Source organism: Microplitis mediator, chromosome 7 (genome assembly GCF_029852145.1).
Source record: "Microplitis mediator isolate UGA2020A chromosome 7, iyMicMedi2.1, whole genome shotgun sequence".
In the NCBI taxonomy this organism is placed as follows: Eukaryota; Metazoa; Arthropoda; class Insecta; order Hymenoptera; family Braconidae; genus Microplitis; species Microplitis mediator.
The window spans coordinates 20,796,518-20,816,478 of NC_079975.1; the positions used below are offsets into that span (position 1 = coordinate 20,796,518).

The 19,961-nt window shown below is 28.6% G+C and overlaps 1 protein-coding gene across 2 annotated transcripts in view; it reads right to left on the reverse strand.

The window, feature by feature from the left end:
- The window catches only part of LOC130672262 (receptor-type guanylate cyclase gcy-28-like), a 205,751-nt gene that overhangs the window by 174,526 nt on the left and 11,264 nt on the right, over positions 1-19,961 (reverse strand). The window contains exons 1-4 of one of the 2 annotated variants that reach the window (XM_057476717.1): positions 18,089-18,653; positions 16,639-16,809; positions 16,364-16,538; positions 15,794-16,002 (exon numbers count right to left, since the gene is read on the reverse strand). In XM_057476717.1, coding sequence (XP_057332700.1) covers positions 15,794-16,002; positions 16,364-16,538; positions 16,639-16,809; positions 18,089-18,314 — 781 coding nt within the window. In that variant the 5' untranslated portion in view covers positions 18,315-18,653. Of the gene's footprint in view, positions 1-15,793; positions 16,003-16,363; positions 16,539-16,638; positions 16,810-18,088; positions 18,654-19,961 lie in introns of those variants that run through there. The other variant, XM_057476718.1, reaches the window with a different exon arrangement.

Consider the following 19,961-nt stretch of genomic DNA (forward strand, 5'->3'; position numbering starts at 1 on the left):
AAATAGAAAAAATTTTCAGTTACCGTTAAAAAAAAACTTTTTCACTTTTGAGGGCAAAATGGGGAACCCCCTAAGAAAGGTAAAAAAAAAATTTCTGGATTTTAAATGAATTTGATTAAGTTAAATTTTTTTGTAAGTAATTTACATGAAGAAAAATTATATTTTACATGATTTTTGGATACAAAGGAAGAAAAAAAATTTTTAATAGTTTTTATCTTAAAACAAAAGTCATTAATATTTTTATACTGACAATTGATTTTTGAAAAAGTTTAACAAAAAAAATTCAAAATATCGCTTAATAATATTTACAAAAGTGATTTTGGAATTTTTAATAACAATTTAAAATATACAATCTTTTTTTTACAAAATTTTGGGCGTACACCGTCTTGCCCCCCCCCTACCCTTATATTTCACGTTACTAATTCTAAAAGATCTTATATTGTTATACACCCTAGCGAATTTTTTAAAATCAAAAAGACGCTTCATTTACATTATAGGGTAGAGGTACCGTTTTTGGCCACTTTAGCGCCAATTTTAGACACTTGAAAATTCAAATAAAATAATTTGTAAAACACACAATGACATCATCCATTTTTAAAAATATGTTCAAAGATGCGTTTATCCCACTATTGAAATGGAAATTTCATTTTAAACTTTTTTATCAATTAAAACAAAGTATTAAATGTCCAAAAATAGAACAGTGGCCACAAATGGTACTTTTACCCTATGCCCTTTTAGCTTTCAGCTTTAGAATGTCCCTAAAACGGTTGGTAATAAAAAAAAATTATAAGCTCTATTGGCTTTGAGAAGTTTTCTAAAGCCAAAGGGGCGTATAAAAAAATAAGCCCTTTCGGAATTAGTAACGATATATATATAGATATATATGTGTATGTATGGATAAAATAATATACGGTGTTAGATATGACGTGCATGTGAAGTTACGATAAAAACTATAGGTGAATTGTTGAGCATCGTGAAAAAGTTAACTTGCGTTAAGTTGGGTCGGGAAAAACGGTAAAGCGAAACTGTTTACTCCCTAGTTATTTGTTATGATTTGTGGGAAAAATTTCCCAGAGACTTTTTGAAATACTTATGATAACACAAGATTTATATGTATATATAAATAAATACATACATTCGTTTTGAGGCGTTAGAACAAATGTAAACTTAACTTCATACGATTTATAGACAAATAATGTCTTTATGGTTTTTTTATTCGAATTGTTTGACACAGTAGAAATTTTTATTTGTTATTGTCATCGTGTTATAGTTTTAATTTACTTTGTACAGCCGAATCTCGTTATAAGACTAAGCCAGAACTACAGAGAAAGAAATTTTTAGAATTACCGTTCCCCCATCATCGATTTTTCATTTTATAAAAGAGACATTTTCAGTATTTTGTATATATTTCGAATTAATCTTATAGCGAGGACTAGGCGCAAAATGTGCATGGGGCGATTGGTGGGGGAACTCTCCCCGATAATTTTTAACAATGAGGGGATCCCCGTATGAAAATAACATATATGGTCAAAATATATGTAAAAATATATGATAAATATCAGAAAATATATGTGGCGAATTTAACTATATTTTTTTTTATGTTAAAAAATATAATACTCATCATATACGAGTCCGTATATGTTTAGCATGTATATAATATATATGTCAATCATATACAAAAAATATATTCTGATCATATATAAAAACATATATTTATGTTGTGTATGGAAAAGAAAACTTTCTTATTCGGATGACCAACTCCAATTCAATCAGATCTAAATTTTAATATACTCTTTAAATTGCAGTTAAAATTTTCAATATTAGTTAATTTGATGCGAGTATATATACCCATATACATATACATACACCGAATAAAATATATGCTTAAATATAATAAAGAAAATATATGGTGCCATATATAATATAAATTATATGGTACCGTATGTTTCATTTCATATGAAAATTTTATATTTTTTAAATATAAAAGAAAATATATCAATGCAACATATTATAAGGTAAATGTATATATAGCTTCATATAAAAAACATATAAGTAACATATATGAATACATATATTTACTACTGTATATAATTTTATATTAAATCGGCAAAAATCTCTATATGACTTTTTATAATATACAATATAATATATCACATATTTTTTGTTGCAAACATATATGATTTTATATATTTTAACCATATATTGTTTTTTCATACGGGGAAGTTATAACAGCGCATTTTCCAACGAGATTGGACTGCAAATATGAAAATTTGGAAGAACGGAAGCAAATTTGAAGAAATAAGTAATAAAAATTTTTCGTAAAATTCATTTTTGCTCGTCTATATTTTTATATATACATATATTTTTATATATATTAAAATTACAATTATTTTCCTAATTGTTTTTAATTTATTACTTGCGCCTATAAAATGTTTTAATCATCAGCTATTTATTTACTATTACTGAGCCCTCTGCATAAAATTATCATCGCGTATCTATTGAAATGATGAATAAAGATATTTTCAAAAGGAACTAATTTTCATAACATTTAAATTTATTTAGCTGCACATAATGTAAACTCTGCCCCATTTAAATTATATAGTCGTGAATTGAAGCAAAATAGTAACGTGTATCGGTAAATTCTCGGATGTTACGCTTAAAGCTTCCGCGGTTTTTTATTTTATGCACTTCCATTATAAAACTTGTACTAATACCTATTTTTATATAACAACTTGATATAAATTATCCGTTTAAATACTTTATAAAAATACTTGTTTGCATTGTACCCGAGAGAAAAATACTTTTAATAAATAAACCACGAAATTTTTTAATATATTCTACGGTCTAGTGTTAATTCAAGCTTCGCGTTTGCATCTGTTTTCAAATATTTAAAGTATTTGTTATTCAGGATTAAATGCATAATAATTTTTTTTTTTTTTTTTTTTTTCATTTAAAAATTTGGAAATGTATTAAAATATTTTAATTATTTCTTGTACACGTCACAGAAAAATTTTTACTATTAATAAATTATATTAGAGAAATTTAATTTTTCAATTAATTATTAAATTTTCGAAACAAAAAAAAGAGTGAACTAAAAATTCAATAAAAAAATTCGAAACTTTTTTTTGAACAATAGGTAGGAATGATATTGATAGAAATAAATTTTGTAGATTAAAAACTGCCGAATAAAATATTCTAAAGAAAAATAAAAAAATTTGATTGTCATGAACAGCATTTGGTTAGAAATAAAATTCCAATTGTAAAGCTTCTGATGAATGGAACGTTATTAAAATTCTTAATCGAAGGTATAACTGACGAGTGTATGAATTCCTATCACATGATCGAGTTCTAAATAAATATTCAATTTTTTTTTTATTATTATCATTATCATTATTACCCTGTAGATATTTCACTGATTTTTTTTTTTAAATAAAAAATGAAGAAATTCAATAAAAATAGTAAAAAAAAAAAATAATAATGATAAATATAAATCTCATGAATTAAACAAATAATATCCTCGATATATCCTTGAGCTTTCATATTTATAAAACAAAAAGAATATCGATAAAAACAAATACAATAATAATTCAGTTCATACTCATTTATTATTATTTTTAAATTCATAACTTTTTTTAAACATTTTAATTTTTGAATATTCAAAAAATTTTTTTTTTATTTTCAACCACTTGTTAAATATATCACATATATTTGAATTTGACACAACACAATTATATCACAATTTCAAAAAATTTGTTTCCAATTTTCTCACTAATTTAAAAATTTTCAATTTTTCCACAAATTTTTTCATTAGAAAAAAATAAAAACACTTGAATTTTATAAAAAAAACAATGACAGCACTTAAAAAAAAATTTTTTATTTAAAAATGAAAATAAAAAAACTTTCCCGCTCTTTAAATTGAATACGCGTACGCGTAATTGATAACGTGAAAAAAAGGATAAAGTAAAAAAATACCACCCACGTCGTGGAGCTTTCGCAACTAAACACGAGTTGTAGGATAGTGACTATGGTGACTTGGACGTCAGCGAAAACGAAATACACATGATGTGAGAGTAGAGAGAGTCGAGGATGAAGATGAGGATGAGAGACGAGAGAGTAAGAAATGAAGAGATAAAGGAGAAGGGAGAAAAGCGCGCACGCGCTAGTTGATATACAATACAATAGTACTAGACTATAAATTATAATCTATACATCTATCTCTGTCTTTATTTTTATGCACACCAGCATCTAGTATGTAGTATATACATACATATATATATATATATGTTTATGGTGTCTAGTATGTAGTATATAGTGTTCAGTAGATTGTTGTCTTGATGTTAGGTCTTGCTTTAACGCTCAACATATCAAGCATACTCTCATCCACCTTTGTCTTTACATTTACACATATATATGTATGTATATAATATATATCAAGACGAAGATATAGAGCTTTAGAAACGTAACCAACCTGAAAACACCCACACATTTATTCACACGTGCTTTTCCTTCATTCACAGTTTCATCGCGATTCTGAACACTTGAAGCGTTAGTAAAATTCACTGAAAGACCTTTGATATATACTATTATTGTTATTTAATTTTATTCGTACTTTTATAGATATTTTCTACTGTTAAGTTTTGCTTGACTTTTTTTAATTTATTGAAATAGTTGAGAACTGAGACACTGCAAAAAACCGGGAGTAAATTCAGAATTATGGATTTCATTTCAACTGGAATTAGATCCATCGGAATTTCGGAGTTTTTTAGAAAATTACTTCGCATATGGAATGAACGAAGAGTTTTTTTATCAGTGGAATGATTTCGGAGTGATGTAGATTTTATTTAAATCCACGTTCACTGCAATCTAGAGTTTTAATATTAAAATTACCTCCCTTGAGGAGTAAATTTCACTCCGAGGGGATCAAATAAATAAAAAATCATTCGCTCCACATTCACGATTAATTTAATCCGCGTTGACTCCGGAAATTTTTTACGATGTAGAAGGATTTTATTATTGTTAATAAACAGGTAATTTGATAAATTATTTATTTTTTTGAAAAATATTGTGTGATATTTAAAGATCCAGGAAGATCTAGACAGAAAAAGAATTTCTAAGCGCAGAAAATTTTTACTCGCCCTGATAAATTCTTTGCATTATGAATTGAAAACGAAAATTTACTAGGGGTGAAAAATTAGCTCCTAGTTTATCTCATTAGATCTAAATCTAGAGACACAATTTTAATTATTTGAAAAATATAATATTAAAAAAAAAAATTACAATTGATATTTTATTTTTCTGATTATTAAAATGAAAGCGGAGTAAATTCGGTGAAAAGGCGGGGTAACCGGTGTAAAAGCGGGGTAAGCAGTGTAAAAGCGGAGTAAAATCGGTGTAAAGGCGGGGTAACCGGTGTAAAGTCGGAGTAAAATCGGTGTAAAGGCGAGGTAACCGGTGTAAAAGCGGAGTAAAATCGATGTAAAGGCGGGGTAACCGGTGTAAAATCGGAGTAAAATCGGTGTAAAGGCGGGGTAAGCGGTGTAAAAGCGGAGTAATACCGGTGTAAAGGCAGGGTAAACTGCGTCCGCTTGGAATATTAACTTTAAAGATTATAAAACACAAAAAATGTCAGTTCTTTATGAAAATTAATAAAGAATATCATTTATTAACAAGTATAGTGATCGAGTAAGTAAAAATATTCACAAAGTAAAATATTTTAACACTGGTAAAGAATATCTACACCGGCGGCGGCGTTATTTTAACACCGATCTAGAATATTTACACCGGTGGCGGCGTTATTTTAACACCGGTCTAGAATATTTACACCGGTGACGGCGTTATTTTCACACCGCTTTCAGGAGTAAATTTAACACCGATAATTTTAACACCTACACCGTTTGGACTTACCCCGGTGATTTTTTACAGTGTATGAATAGACTTGACTTCTAAAAGTAATTTTTTTAGATGCAAAAATTAATTTAACATAAAATTTTAGCGTAATAGTAACAGTATTATCAACCTTGAAAATCTAATTATGGATCCAGCCATCGTATGCGTAACCCATCATTGGAATATGATTGAACGGAGAGAAGTCTCTTGAAATTACTCAGTATCAACGTGATTAATTTAATAAAAATTTATTTTTTTAATTTAATATAGAAAATTGAGTAATTTAAAATAAAAGAATTAAAAGTTAATGTTGTTTTAGATAATTAATAGTATTATAATTAAAGAAAATAAATAATTAAAATAAAATTTTTTTAATTTTTAATCTTCACTGATTAATTAAGTAAACAAATAATTAGAATTTAAATATTATAAACTTTTAACTGACACGATTATAAAAAAATTTTAATTACTTTCTTGGCGTGGTAGTGTCGTTTGACATCTTCATAAAAAGATACCAACTAATTAAACTGTCAAACCCTTTGTTATGTTATTAATTACAAATAAACGTTCAAGATTTCAATAATAATTTACTAGCAAATTTTACTTTGGAAATTTAAATTTTATTGAAAACAAATGGAGACAATTTTATATATTTATTAAATATTAAACATCACAGATTCAAATATTCGAATGAAAAAAATCTTTTTATCCAGTTCTTAGTATTGAAATTTTTTTAATAAATTTCTGATTTATTATAAATTGATTTATTCATAATCAGTAAATATCAATCAATTTTTTCGCTCGATGTACTTTGAAGAATTTGCAGAGTGAACGCGGATTAAATCCGGAATACGTAGCGGATGACTGTTTATTTATTTGATCCCTCGGAGTAAAATTCACTCCTACACTGCAAAAAATTTTTTTGACCCGGTGTAGTATAAATGTCACGGTGTCAAAATTTTGGTATGAAAATTACACCAAATTCGGTGTTAAATTTAGGCGGTGTGAATTCAAAATTTTTACACCACCAAACGTGTCAATGTATAATTCATGATAATTTTGCTTTAAAAAATTAATCATAAAAATATTAAGGTGTTCAAAATACTAATTAATTTCTAAATAAACTTAATGTAGTTTTTGATTAAGTAGTTAAAAATATTCAATGATACCCGAGTCGAAATTTAAATCGTAGATAGAACGTAGTTGACGTTGATAACGTAAATTCAACCTTTGAAGACGTAAATGGCCGTAAAAACGTATTAAAGACGTAGTTGACGTACGAAAACGTATTAAAGACGTAGATGACGTACGAAAACGTAAATAAGAGCCTTGTAGGAAAAAACTCTACTGACAGCTGCTTTCTCGGGCTTCTTTGGGTCTTACAGACTACCTAAAAGCAGTCAGAAAAAAATGAAAATTTCAGCATTTATACACTGAGAGAAAAGTGCTTAGTAACCTGAACTATTCAGCGACAGATATAAAAATATAGTCTCCCTAACCAATTTTCATTATTACTGGAACTATATACTAGTGTGAATCAGCACGAAAAACTAGTTACATTAACTAAACTTAAGAAACTATTTTTGCCTCATTATGGTCACTACAAAACTTTAATCTTTTTAAATCAAGGCTTAGTAGTGAACACAATATTACCTTTATCATTGGGTCGATTAACATAATATAGATACAGTAACTATGTTAGCTTAGTAACTGTATAATAGTTGGTAGAAATAATTTTAATAGTTGACTCAACTAAGAGTTTAGTTATCGTCTCATAGAACTGCATTTATTTAGTTTCTTTTACTACTGACAAAAGTATCAACCGTACTATTTCATCTTAGTTGTCTAAACAATCAATTTCCAGTTAATTCAATAATTATAGACTATTTCTGCTGACTAATAATCAACTTTAAAAAAAAATTCAAAGGAGAATATAGTTTCCCTGGCTATGAATTCCGATCCTAATGCCAAAAGTGCGTACTGCAAAATATACGCCTTATTGGTTCTGCTGAGCCAAAGAAGCGTATCAAACATTTTTTTTGCTTATCAATTCCGAATTGTTAAAAATGTGAAGATCGATTAAAAAAGTGAAAAAAAATTTTTTTTTTATATCAAAAGGGCGTGTAAAAATTTTTTGTTGTCAATCAATTCGGAATTATTTATTAAAATGGAAATTAATCAAGATAATATATATATCTTTTCTCCCAATCAATTTTCCTTTTAGCTTAAACAACTTTTTTTTTTCTTTTTTTTTTTTTGGTTGAAGCATACAAAAATTCTCGCGTTAAAAAAGTTGTAGTTATTAAGAGAAAATTTATTTTCTTCAAACTAAAAAATGCAATTGTTACTAAAAACTAACACACCTTGCTACAAAAAATATTTCCTATATTGAGAAATTAAAACTCGTTAAATAAGTAAAAATTTTTCGATTTGAGCGTGAGAATATGTTGACTTGAAAAAAAATATTTCGATTCGAGATAAAAATTCAAGATAAATTTTTACTTGTTACAGAAGTTTTTATTTCTTAATATTAAATATTTTTTTGAAGCAAGATGTATTAGTTTGTTGTAGAAATCTGCACTTTTTTGTTTAAAGAAAATAAAATTTCTCTCAATGAGTATTATTTAGCGCAAGAACTTTTCATGCTCCAACCAAAACAGAATAGTTGCTTAAACTAAGGGATAAATTTCTTGGGAGAAAAGATATATATGGAGGAGAGGGAAGTCACCAGAGCAAGGCAACAGCCTTGAGAGTAGTTTGGTGCTCGCCACTAGATCGCGCACACCTTTTGTAGTGTCCCTGGTAAGAAACTTATTTCAGAAGTATTATATTCCTAGCTTGAGAACAATTCCGGCATTAGTATTTCTCTGTTATTTGACAGAGTGACTAGTATCAATTTTGATTGTAATATAGTTTGTACGAAATTACATTATGACATTAATGTTTAACATTAATGTTTCCTAAAATAATTTATGTAATAATAGAAAAACATCAAGTACATTTAATGTAATAGAAAAAAAATTTTCTGTATTTATCACATAAGGGTTGGCTATTAAAGAAAAAAGAATTCAGTAACAATAAAACAAAATTTGCACTACAGATCGCTAAATAATTTTGTTTCTTGCAATGGCTACTAAATTATGACAATGGTAACTATGAATGTTTAGTTACAATAAGTCAAATTAGTACATTCGCAGAAAGTTCGATTTTCTAGTGTGTACATCTAGACACAAATACTTATTGCTACTATCATAAATGATCTGAAGAACTCAGTGTACATTATTAACATCACAATAATCTTAATGTTTATTAGACTAAGAATAAATTGCTTACTACAATATAAATTATAGTTATGTTAACTTTAAACTGGTAGTAATAAAGACTTTCCCTAAACTAGTTATGTTCATTATTGCTATCTTAGTATATGTAACTAAAAATAGTAAGAACGACTATGTAGTCGTAGAGCACTTTACTGTGGCGTATTAGTTACTGAAACTGACTTCAATAGCTGAGTCGTCTGTGAACTACGATTCCTTAGTTCAGAAAACCGATTTTTTCTCTCAGTGTACCGAAAAAATCAATAACCATCTTTTTTTTTTATATTTAAAACGCCTTCTCTCAATTTTAGACAGTTTTCTTTATCATTCCCGAGATTATTTCATTTGCTGAACATTTTTATTTACATTTTAATGCTATTATAAAAATAAAAAAATTTACTCTAACTCATAATTTTTATTTTTGTCTCCCAAGCTGCTAGGTAGTCTGTAAGACCCAAAGAAGCCCGAGAAAGCAGCTGTCACTCGAGTTTTTTCCTACAAGGCTCCAAAATATTTTTGGAAAGATGCTGAGAATTCTTATTTTTGTCTCCCCAGCTGGTAGGTAGTCTGTAAGACCCAAAAAAGCCAGAGAAAGCAGCTGTCAGTAGTTTTTCCTACAAGGCTCTTATTTACGTTTTCGTACGTCATCTACGTCTTTAATACGTTTTTACGGCCATTTACGTCTTCAAAGGTTCAATCTACGATTTAAATTTCGAATTGGGATCGTTTGTTGCTCATTAATCAAAATTACAACGACTAACACAGAATGGTGTAAAAAAGTAGATTACACCATGTCAGAATTACGCGGATGGAAAATTTACACCGAGAGAATTTTACACCGTTATTTCACACTACACGGACGTGTAAAGTTCTCCGGGTCCATTTTTACACCGAATTTTTTTACAGTCTACCGGAAGTTTATTTCAATATTGAAACTCCGAATCGGAGTAAATTTGAATTTAAATAAAATCTAGATCACTCCGAAATCACTTCGTTGGAAAACTAAATTCCCGTTTTACTCGGAGTAATTTTTTTCTAAAACTCCGGAACTTCGAGTGATGGAGTGAATTTCGATTGAAATAAAATCCGAATTCTCTCCCGATTTTTTACAGTGTAATTAAAAAATTAATCGAATTAATAATCTAGCGAAAAAATATAAAAGATTGACCAGTGGATCTTAAATAGCAAAATTTCCCCTTATTTTCTTATAAATGGCAATTAAATTTCTTTAAAATTAACCATTAAAAAATTCATATTTCATTTTGTCCCGATGTTTTTAAATCAAAAATGAAAGCAAGGAGCTTAACCGTTTATTCACAAAATGTATATTTCTTTGAAGGATTTTTACCTATAACGACTACGTGCAACATATATTACTTGTATAGAATATTCAAATGTGCATACATATATATTTATATATAACGAACATTTCTAAATCAGATAATCACATACACACTTGCAAACTGAAATTGCATCAATACAGAGTTTCTGGATAGGAAATTCAGGTAAGTATAAAATAAATGTCAGCCAATTACAAAGAGAGTACACAGAACTAACTAAAGCGGAAGTTCAAACCAAATTTAACTAACGAAGAAAAAATATTTAATAATTTATTATAATTATAATTATAATTATAATTTTAATAACAGCAATTAAATTTTATATTTAACCTAACAAACTACCTTGATGTTCATCATCATTTTTTTTCTTTTCACGCTTATCTTTTTATTACTCATCGTTTTTCTCGTTTTGCGAAATCGCCGTTATTAAGTTTGGATATTAAAAACTTTGATGAAAAGAAAAGAGGAAATAAAAAAAAAAATATGATGAGAAAGAAATAAAAAAAAATATGACGGCTGATCAAGTGAAACCTGAAATTGCGGGAATAAAGTTTAAAGGATTGGATGAGCTTTTGATCTACTTATGTTTTTTTTTTTTTTATTTCAAATAATATTTAAATTAAAAGATTCGCTTGTTAAATTATTCAACCTAATAACAGTAAATCATGCAAACTTTCATAGTTATCTACAAAAAAAAAAAAAAAATTGTATATAATATAACGGATAAAATAAATGAAAAAATAAGTTTATCAAATTCAAATTTAATTTAAAATATGTATTTTACAGTAGCTCCGGAAATTTAAATATTTTTCTTTAATCTTGTTACTGATTGAAAAACAACACGACAATTGTTGTAATAAATATCAATAATATAAATGACAAATTATTATTGTAGAGAAAGAAAAAATAAAAAATCTAAATCAAGAGAAATTTTTAAATAAAAAATCATTTACGAAATTTTATATTACTCTGAATAAAAAAGTAGGAAATCGTAATTTGCGTCATATTGTCACCCGATCTGAAGATAATTTGCGATACACTTATTTTTTGAAGAATATGAACGAAAAAAAAAATCAAAATTTTTTTTGACACACCCTAATAAATATATAAGGTAATTTAAGAGTTAGTACCCAATCAGGGACTTAGTTCTCGATCATTTAGACACCTGAAGATCGAAACGTTTTTGGCGCAACGAAAAAAATTCATGTACTTTGACTGCTTAAAGGGTAGTTCCGGAGGTCGGGGGTGGCCTAAGATTTTTGGCTGACATACCGGCATCTATATGCGAATCATTTTAGAAATCTTGTTATCCAGTAGATTTTTTACTTTCCAATTTTTAACTTCCCGCTACCCGTGTAAAAAAAATTCGTTCCAAAAAGATTCCAAAAAAGTTCCGCCTATGGAACTTCTAAACATGAGACAGATTAGAACTTCGAATAGAACTTTTTTGGAACGTTAGTAATTTTGATGGTAAAAAAAAAGTTGTTATGAGCGAATTTAGAGTCAAAAAAGGACGTTCTTGGAACTTTTTTGGAATTTTTTATGGACTTTTTTTTTAGTTCTATAAAAAATTCAAAAGTAGTGATTTTTGAACTATTTTGGCATGTTTCTGGAACGTCTTTATTTTACAAAAGATGAAAAAGAAGTGATTTTGGAAAGTTTTTGGAACGCCTTTTTTAGTCCACAAAAAGTCAAAAGTGGTGATTCTGGAACTTTTTTGGAATGTTTTTGGAACATCTACTTTAGTTCTACAATAGGTTGTAAAGTAACGATTTTTGAACTATTTTTGAATGTTTTTGGAACGTCTTTTTTAGCTTTCGAAAAAGGCCAAAAGTGGTGATTATGGAACTTTTTTGGAATGTCCATATAAAATTCAAAAAATTTCTAAGAACGTTCTTTTTTGACTCTAAATTCACTCATAAAAATTTTTTATTTACCATCAAAATGACTAACGTTCCTAAAAAGTTCCATTCGAAGTTCTAATCTGTCTCATGTTTAGAAGTTCCAAATGCAGAACTTTTTTGGAATCTTTTTGGAACAAATTTTTTTTACACGGGTAAGAAAATTGTAAATTTTCAAAAAAAGGGAAGTTATTGGTTTCGGTCCGATTTTCGAAAATTGAGTTTTCATCAGATGTCGACATTTTGAGGTCCTAGGAAGCTATTCTGACTATTCCCGGATGGACGTCCGTGTGTATGTGTGTGTGTGTGTGTGTGTGTGTGATCTTTTTTTTGTCCGACGATATCTTTGTAACGAATCAACCGATTTGAACGTACTTGGTGGCAATCGAAAGGGCTCACCAAAACTTAGAATTGATTAGATTTTGGGGTAGATCGGTCATGCAGTTTACAAGTTATACAAAGAATAAAAATTGAAAAATTTGTTTGTTTTTGGTTTTTTGCATATAAACCACTCACTCACTCATAAACCACTTGCCCGATTTACCTCAAAATATACTCAGTTCTAACTCTTGGTGAGCCCTTTCGATTGCCATCAAGAACGTTCAAATCGATTGATTCGTTCCAAAGATATCGTCGGGCAAAAATTATAATTTGTTAGTAAAGGTATGTTCTACCGGGCTAACAAATTTTTGAGCTCAAAAAGCTCAAAGATTTACAAGTAATAATGTTTCCGAGCTCCCCGAGCTCGAAAACAGCGGGAAGTTTTGGGGCTGGTCTGCAGGGTCAGGCGGTTTTCAGATTTATTTTTTTTTTTGTTGCGTGAAAAACGTTTCGATCTGCGGGTATATGATAATTTCATGTATTCTTATATCTATATTTAGTAAAATTTAGTAACTATATACAGTTTAGCTGTCCAATTTCAAAACGCAGTAAGGGACAAATTTTTCAAAATTGATTTTTTAGTTCCATTGGAGTCTTATTGTGAACTTCTTCAAATATTTCAAAAATTTTGCTTTTATCAGTTACTGTGTTTTGAAATTAGGCAGCCCAAATACATGAGTGATCGGGTACTAGTTCTCTGGTCGGGTACTGGGTCTCTTCCCTTACATATCTATATATATATAAAGTTTACAAACAAGAATTCTGTTTTAGCCTTCTGAGATTTGTGGTAAATACATAAATATATAAATATGTATATATATAATGAAAATCTCTTATTATACGAAGTGAAGTAGCAACACGTAGAGTGTAGTTAATTAACTAAGTAAATTATATATGACAAAAATGTAGACATTAACTCTACTTAAAAGTAATATTCTCCCGAAAGACTAAAGAAGTTAGTTGGTCTCTTTTTAAAATAATATTCACGCGTATTAATTAGCTTACACTACATTCTATTACACAATTTTCCTTTAAAATTTTTCACTCTAACACTGAGAAAAAAAAATTTCAATTTAATTTACTCATTCACCCAATTAATTGTTTCCGCGATATTTACGACAGTAAAAAGACATATTTGATATGATGTCCACTTGTATGATTGCGAGTTTATAAATAGATATTAAATCATGGCAATCTAATAAAAATTATTTTTTTATCTGATCGCGTCATTCTTAAGAATTATGTTTATTTGATTTAATTATGTCGACATAAAATATATATATGTATATATTTTTTTTAATTGTCGCAGTTAATGAACTTTAATAAAATATTTAAATTAAATTTAACAGCTTGGTAATTAGTGTAAATATTTATTGACAAGTATCCTTGACTCAATTATATCTTTATTAATATATATATATATATATATTGAAAGAATGTATAATATAAACTTTATTATCACCCGAAGTGTTTAATATAGATTTCAATGCTCTCGATTGATATTTAAAAATAAATAATGGACCTCAATAAAATAATTATTTATATTTATAAGTTTTTAAAAAAAGTTTTTCATCCAAAACGACTTGCCAAGTTATTTTATATTTTATATATATAGGGTGGAAACGGAACAGATGCTGGAAGATGCCGCACTTATGTCTCGGAAATAAAATTTAAAATAATTACTGTAGAGAATAACATTAAGGAAAATATATGTTCCTGTTTAGGAGCCGAGTTTAATTTTAAATTATTTATTTTGTTTAAAAATTTTTATAATTTTGAAACTTTAAATTTTTTAGGGAGAGATCAGGGGGTGATACTGCGTAGCATTTTTCAGGTTTTTTCTACCTTTCAAATCGTTACAAATAGATTACGGAAAATTTATGTTAATCTATCGATCGCAGCTTTCATTTGACATCTACTGTTCAGTAAAAAAAAATTTTTTTTGTAAGGGACTAAAATTATAAATAATCAAACAAAAAAATCTGAAACCGCCTGACCCTGCGGGCCAGCCCCAAAACTTCCCGCTGTTTTCGAGCTCTGGGAGCTCGGAAAAAATATTACTTGTAAATTTTTGAGCTTTTTGAGCTTTTTGAGCTCAAAAATTTGTTAGGCCGGTAGAACATACCTTCACTAAAAAATTATAATTTTTGTCCGACGATATCTTTGGAACGAATCAATCGATTTGGTGGCAATCGAAAGGGATCACCAAGAGTTAGAACTGACTATATTTTGAGGTAAATCGGGCAAGTGGTTTATGAGTTATATGCAAAAAACCAAAAACAAAAAAATTTTTTAATTTTTATTCTTCGTATAACTTGTAAACTGCATGACCGATCTACCCCAAAATCTAATCAATTCTAAGTTTTGGTGAGCTCTTTCGATTGCCACCAAGAACGTCCAAATCGGTTGATTCGTTCCAAAGATATCGTCGGACAAAAAAAAGATCACACACACACACACACACACACACACACACGGACGTCCATCCGGGAATAGTCAGAATAGCTTCCTAGGACCTCAAAACGTCGACATCTGATGGAAACTCGATTTTCGAAAATCGGACCGAAACTAATAACTTCCCTTTTTTTGAAAATTTACAATTTTCTTATAGCGGGAAGTTAAAAATTTAATTGCCACCCTTTGAGCTTCATCAAATAACTCTACTACGTAACCACTTTCGATCTTCGATAATTTCTACACCTAGTTCATGGAAATATAACAGAGTAATTTTATCGGGTTACCTCTACTTTTTTTTTCCATTCAGAAAATAAAGACATTTTCATTATTCATAACTCAATTATCCAATAAATTTTAAATTCCAAAAAACAGAAGGGTAAAAAATATGATACTGAATAGCAGACACCAAATGTCGGATGTCTGCTGCTATAATTAGGAAATTTTTCGACAAATAACGCCCGGAAATCCTTGATAGAATAATTTAATTTATGTATTGAAAATAAAGACTCACTGCCGTAGTAGTTTCCCAGATTTGTTTTAAGTGACTCACGATATTCTTCGGTACTCATCCCTTCGATGTCGAAGTTTCCAAATGTAATGTCGCCGCGTATTTTTATGAACTGGACCATTGACTTCATCATCAAATGGCACGTATGTCTACCCGCTATTTGTCTCTGACCACTTGGGTCATAAACCACATGGACTTTCTTCCAATTATATCTAAATTTACATAAATATAAATATATATTTTATTTAACAAGTTTTTTAAAAATAAGTAGACTTGAAGGGAGGCGGGGCAAAATGGGAGACAAGAAAAAGTTCTCACTTTCATCTAAAAAAATCGTCTCAATAATTAAAATAAAAAATAATTAAATCGGACTTTTAAAAATTTTAATTGAATAAAAATTTATATGATTGATTTATAATTTATAATTTTTGGTGCCCGTATTACCCAATAATGTCCTTGTTTCCCCTTATTACGTTTTTTAAAAAAAATTTATGAGGTCCATTTTATTCTAGGTCTTTTTGCCCCCCCCCCCTCTCGTTTTTTCCCTTAAATTAATATTAATTAAATAATTACCTATCCATAACGGACACTAAAACTTTACTCATGTCCCAAAAGGACAGAGTACCGATCCGTGTTGTCATAAAATATTCATCTGAACATACGGTTTTTTTTTCAGTAAAATCGTAAGTGAAACCACCGGTTGTTATCAAAGGGGCATTTAGAAATTTAGCAACCCTTCCAACGTTAGCTAAACAAAGAAAAATAAAAATAAAATATAAATAACTGAGCTCGTAATTTTAAGTTGTAGAATCGTTAATTAGAGTTGTTTTTGTTTAGTTGATATTTACCAACGCAATAATCGCAAGCTGGACCGAAAAATAAATGAACGCACTCGGCGTAACTATCAATAGCTGCTATTTGCGCATATGTTGCATCGCAATGGTCGTCTTTGGGTAGTAATTTTAATTCCAACCAATTGGGAAGGATTTTACGGGCTTTTATATGAGACGCTGCTAATTCTGTAATTCAAAAAAAAAAAATTATATATATTAATTACGTTAATACACTGTGAAAAATTCGAGGAGTGAATGCGGATTAAATCCGGAGTGAATGCGGAGTGAATGAATTTTTAATTATTCACTCCCCTCTGAGTGAAATTCACTCCGAAGTGAAGTTTTCGCGGAGTTGTTAATTTTTTATTAATTGAATTCCTTCGAAGTGAAATTCACTCCGGCGGGAATTGTGAAAATATTATTAATAAACAATAAATCCACTAAATAAAATCTCACACACACACCCGAACACACACGCGCGCACAAATTCACACACACACGCACACATTCGCACGAACACGCTCTCGCACTTGCACACGCACGCACGCACCCTCAGGCACATACGTGCACACACATACACACATTGTTTAATGGTTTAATATAAATAAATTGAAATGTTAAAACTCCGGACCGGAGAGAATTGGGAGTGAAATAAAATCCGCGTCACTCCGCAATCACTCCGCTAAAAAAAACTCCCAATTCACTCCGCATGCGGAGTGATTTTTTTCAAAACTCTGGAACCCCGAGTAGCGGAGTGAATGCGGAGTGAATTCGGATTTAATTTCAATCCGGATTCACTCCCGATTTTTTACAGCGTATCAGCATTTTTAAAATAAAAAAAAATTCGTCATTTAATATTTTTAAAAAATCAATGTGGACTTTAAATATTTTAATTTTTAAATTACTGGACATACATTCAAATCGACTGAAATATTTTTTACAGAAGATTTAATTTCTTAAAAAAATATTTCTCATCATTTTTACTGTAACTTTACGCTGTAAAAAATTTGCGGAGTAAACGCAGATTAAATTTGGAGTGAATGCGGAGAGGATGATTGTTTATTTATTTAATCTCCTCGGGGTAAAACTAACTTCGGTACGGAGTTTATTTTAATATTAAAACTCGAATCAGTGAACGCGGATTTAATAAAACCCTGATCACTCCGAAATCACTCCGCTGGAAAAAAACTCCCTATTTATTCCGTATGCAGATTAATTTTTTTTTACTCCGGAACTCCGGGCTTTGATTTAAATAAAATCCGTACTGACTTCGAATTCACTCCCAATTTTTTTACAGTGTAATAATTTAGTAAAACTTTAAATTTTAAGTCAACTAAAAAAAAAGTACATTAATTAAATTTAATAATTAGACCATATTCAATTATTCCTAATTAATAATTCCAATTATCAACTGACTAATTGGAATTTTCTTATTATTAATATTATTAGTATATTATATTTTTACCTAAAACAGGCATAACTTTGTGTAAAGAAATATCAAATAATGTATTAGCAGGAAGTAAAACAGCAGCTCTCAATTCGCAGGATATAAAACCCAGTTTATTTTTACTGCAAAGTGCTTCACAGTCGCGAGATAATTTTGTTTCTCGACAGCTTGAATCCACAAATCTCATTCCCATCATTGTAATTAATAATGTCCCTATTAATATCTCAATCAGTCTTGGACCCATGGGTCGACAATAAAACCCCCACTACACTACACAATTAAAATTTTTTCAACACTTGTGCATTCACTTTTATTACTATTTTCAACTTTGTCACTACTGGTCAACATTTTTTTTTTATTCATCAATAATTAACACAATAAAATCATTACACCCATCGACCGCGATAAAAAAATATCTCGGGTATTTTTTAAGGCGGGTTAAAAAAAAAAAATAAACAAATAAACCGATGACTGATTGACTGAATGACGGAATTGACCAATAAAATCTATTTAAATAAATTTATTAGTTATATAATAATAATAGTGATGTGAAATAAAAACTATTTACGGATAATGATAAGAGTTAATGCTATCGTCAGTATTGTCATACGTTAACTGACCGTACTTTTAAGGAATGTCCACGCGCACATAATAATGATAATTATATTTTGCTATCGCTGATTTACTATCAAATCTTTTTTTTTTTTATCGGATCAAGATTATTGCTGTCTTATTTTATTGTGATTTTATTTTATTTATAATGTTTAGAAATACGCAAAAAAATCTACAATATTTCAATTAATGTTTTTTTTAAATTCAAATTCAAATTAACGAAGTCAATAAAAAATTTTTAAAATAAAAGTCCATGTTAATAATAAAACAATTATACAGTTTTTAATTTTAATTAAAAACAATCAAAGAAAGTTTTTGTCTGGTGTAACAGAAACAAAAAAACATGAGCAGGATATTTTTTCTACAGCAATAACTGAAGGTAATTAAATAAAGTTTGTTACGATTTATCTTACGGTCAATGAATATAAGTCAATTTTATTTTGCAATAAAAAAAAATGTGATATCTGGTTCTGTAAACTTGAAATTTAAAAAATTTATTTCGATATTTGAAAATTTTTTTCCTGACTTGTTCGGGTGAAAAACTTTAAAATGAAACCACCACTTAGAGAGTTATGAAAATAAAATAAATAGTTAACGAAAGAACAATTAACTTATCAGCAAACTAGAAACCGCTGAACTAAGTACACTTGTTAGTGAGAAACGTGAACGCGAGTACGGTTGTTAAGTAAGTCTTGCTGCAGTTTCTATTTTTTAAGAGAGGATGAAGTAATTGACTTAAGTAATTAGAATTGGGAGAGGTTTTAAAAGACAAATAAAGAGGAATAAGTGGTTTTAAACTTTGGAGTATCGAAATTTGTTTTTTTTTTTAACTTTATTACTGAAAATTTTTTTAAATTCGGTAATTCCATTTTTTACGGAAAAAAAATACAAAAAGTAAATAAATTATTTATTATTTGTATGTTGAACATTAAAATTACTTTAGCATGAAAATACCCGAGTAATAAAAAATTTTTAATGTTAATTCATAAGTTCATTTAACAAAATTAATATATCGAGTACTATTAATAGCTCGATTAAAGTGGCTCCAATAATATGATTGTATGAAAATTTCACCTCAAAATATAAATACCGAAAATTCGGAAAATTGAAAAATTTACGCGTACTTTTAAAATGTACTTGTGATAAAATTTTGAGAAAATCGTCGACTTCCTTTGTCACATTTGCCGTTACAAGAATAAAATTTTGAAAAACAGGATAAATTGATTCTATTATATTTCAAAAATTTTTAAATTTTCCGAGCGACTTCTAAAATTAAGTT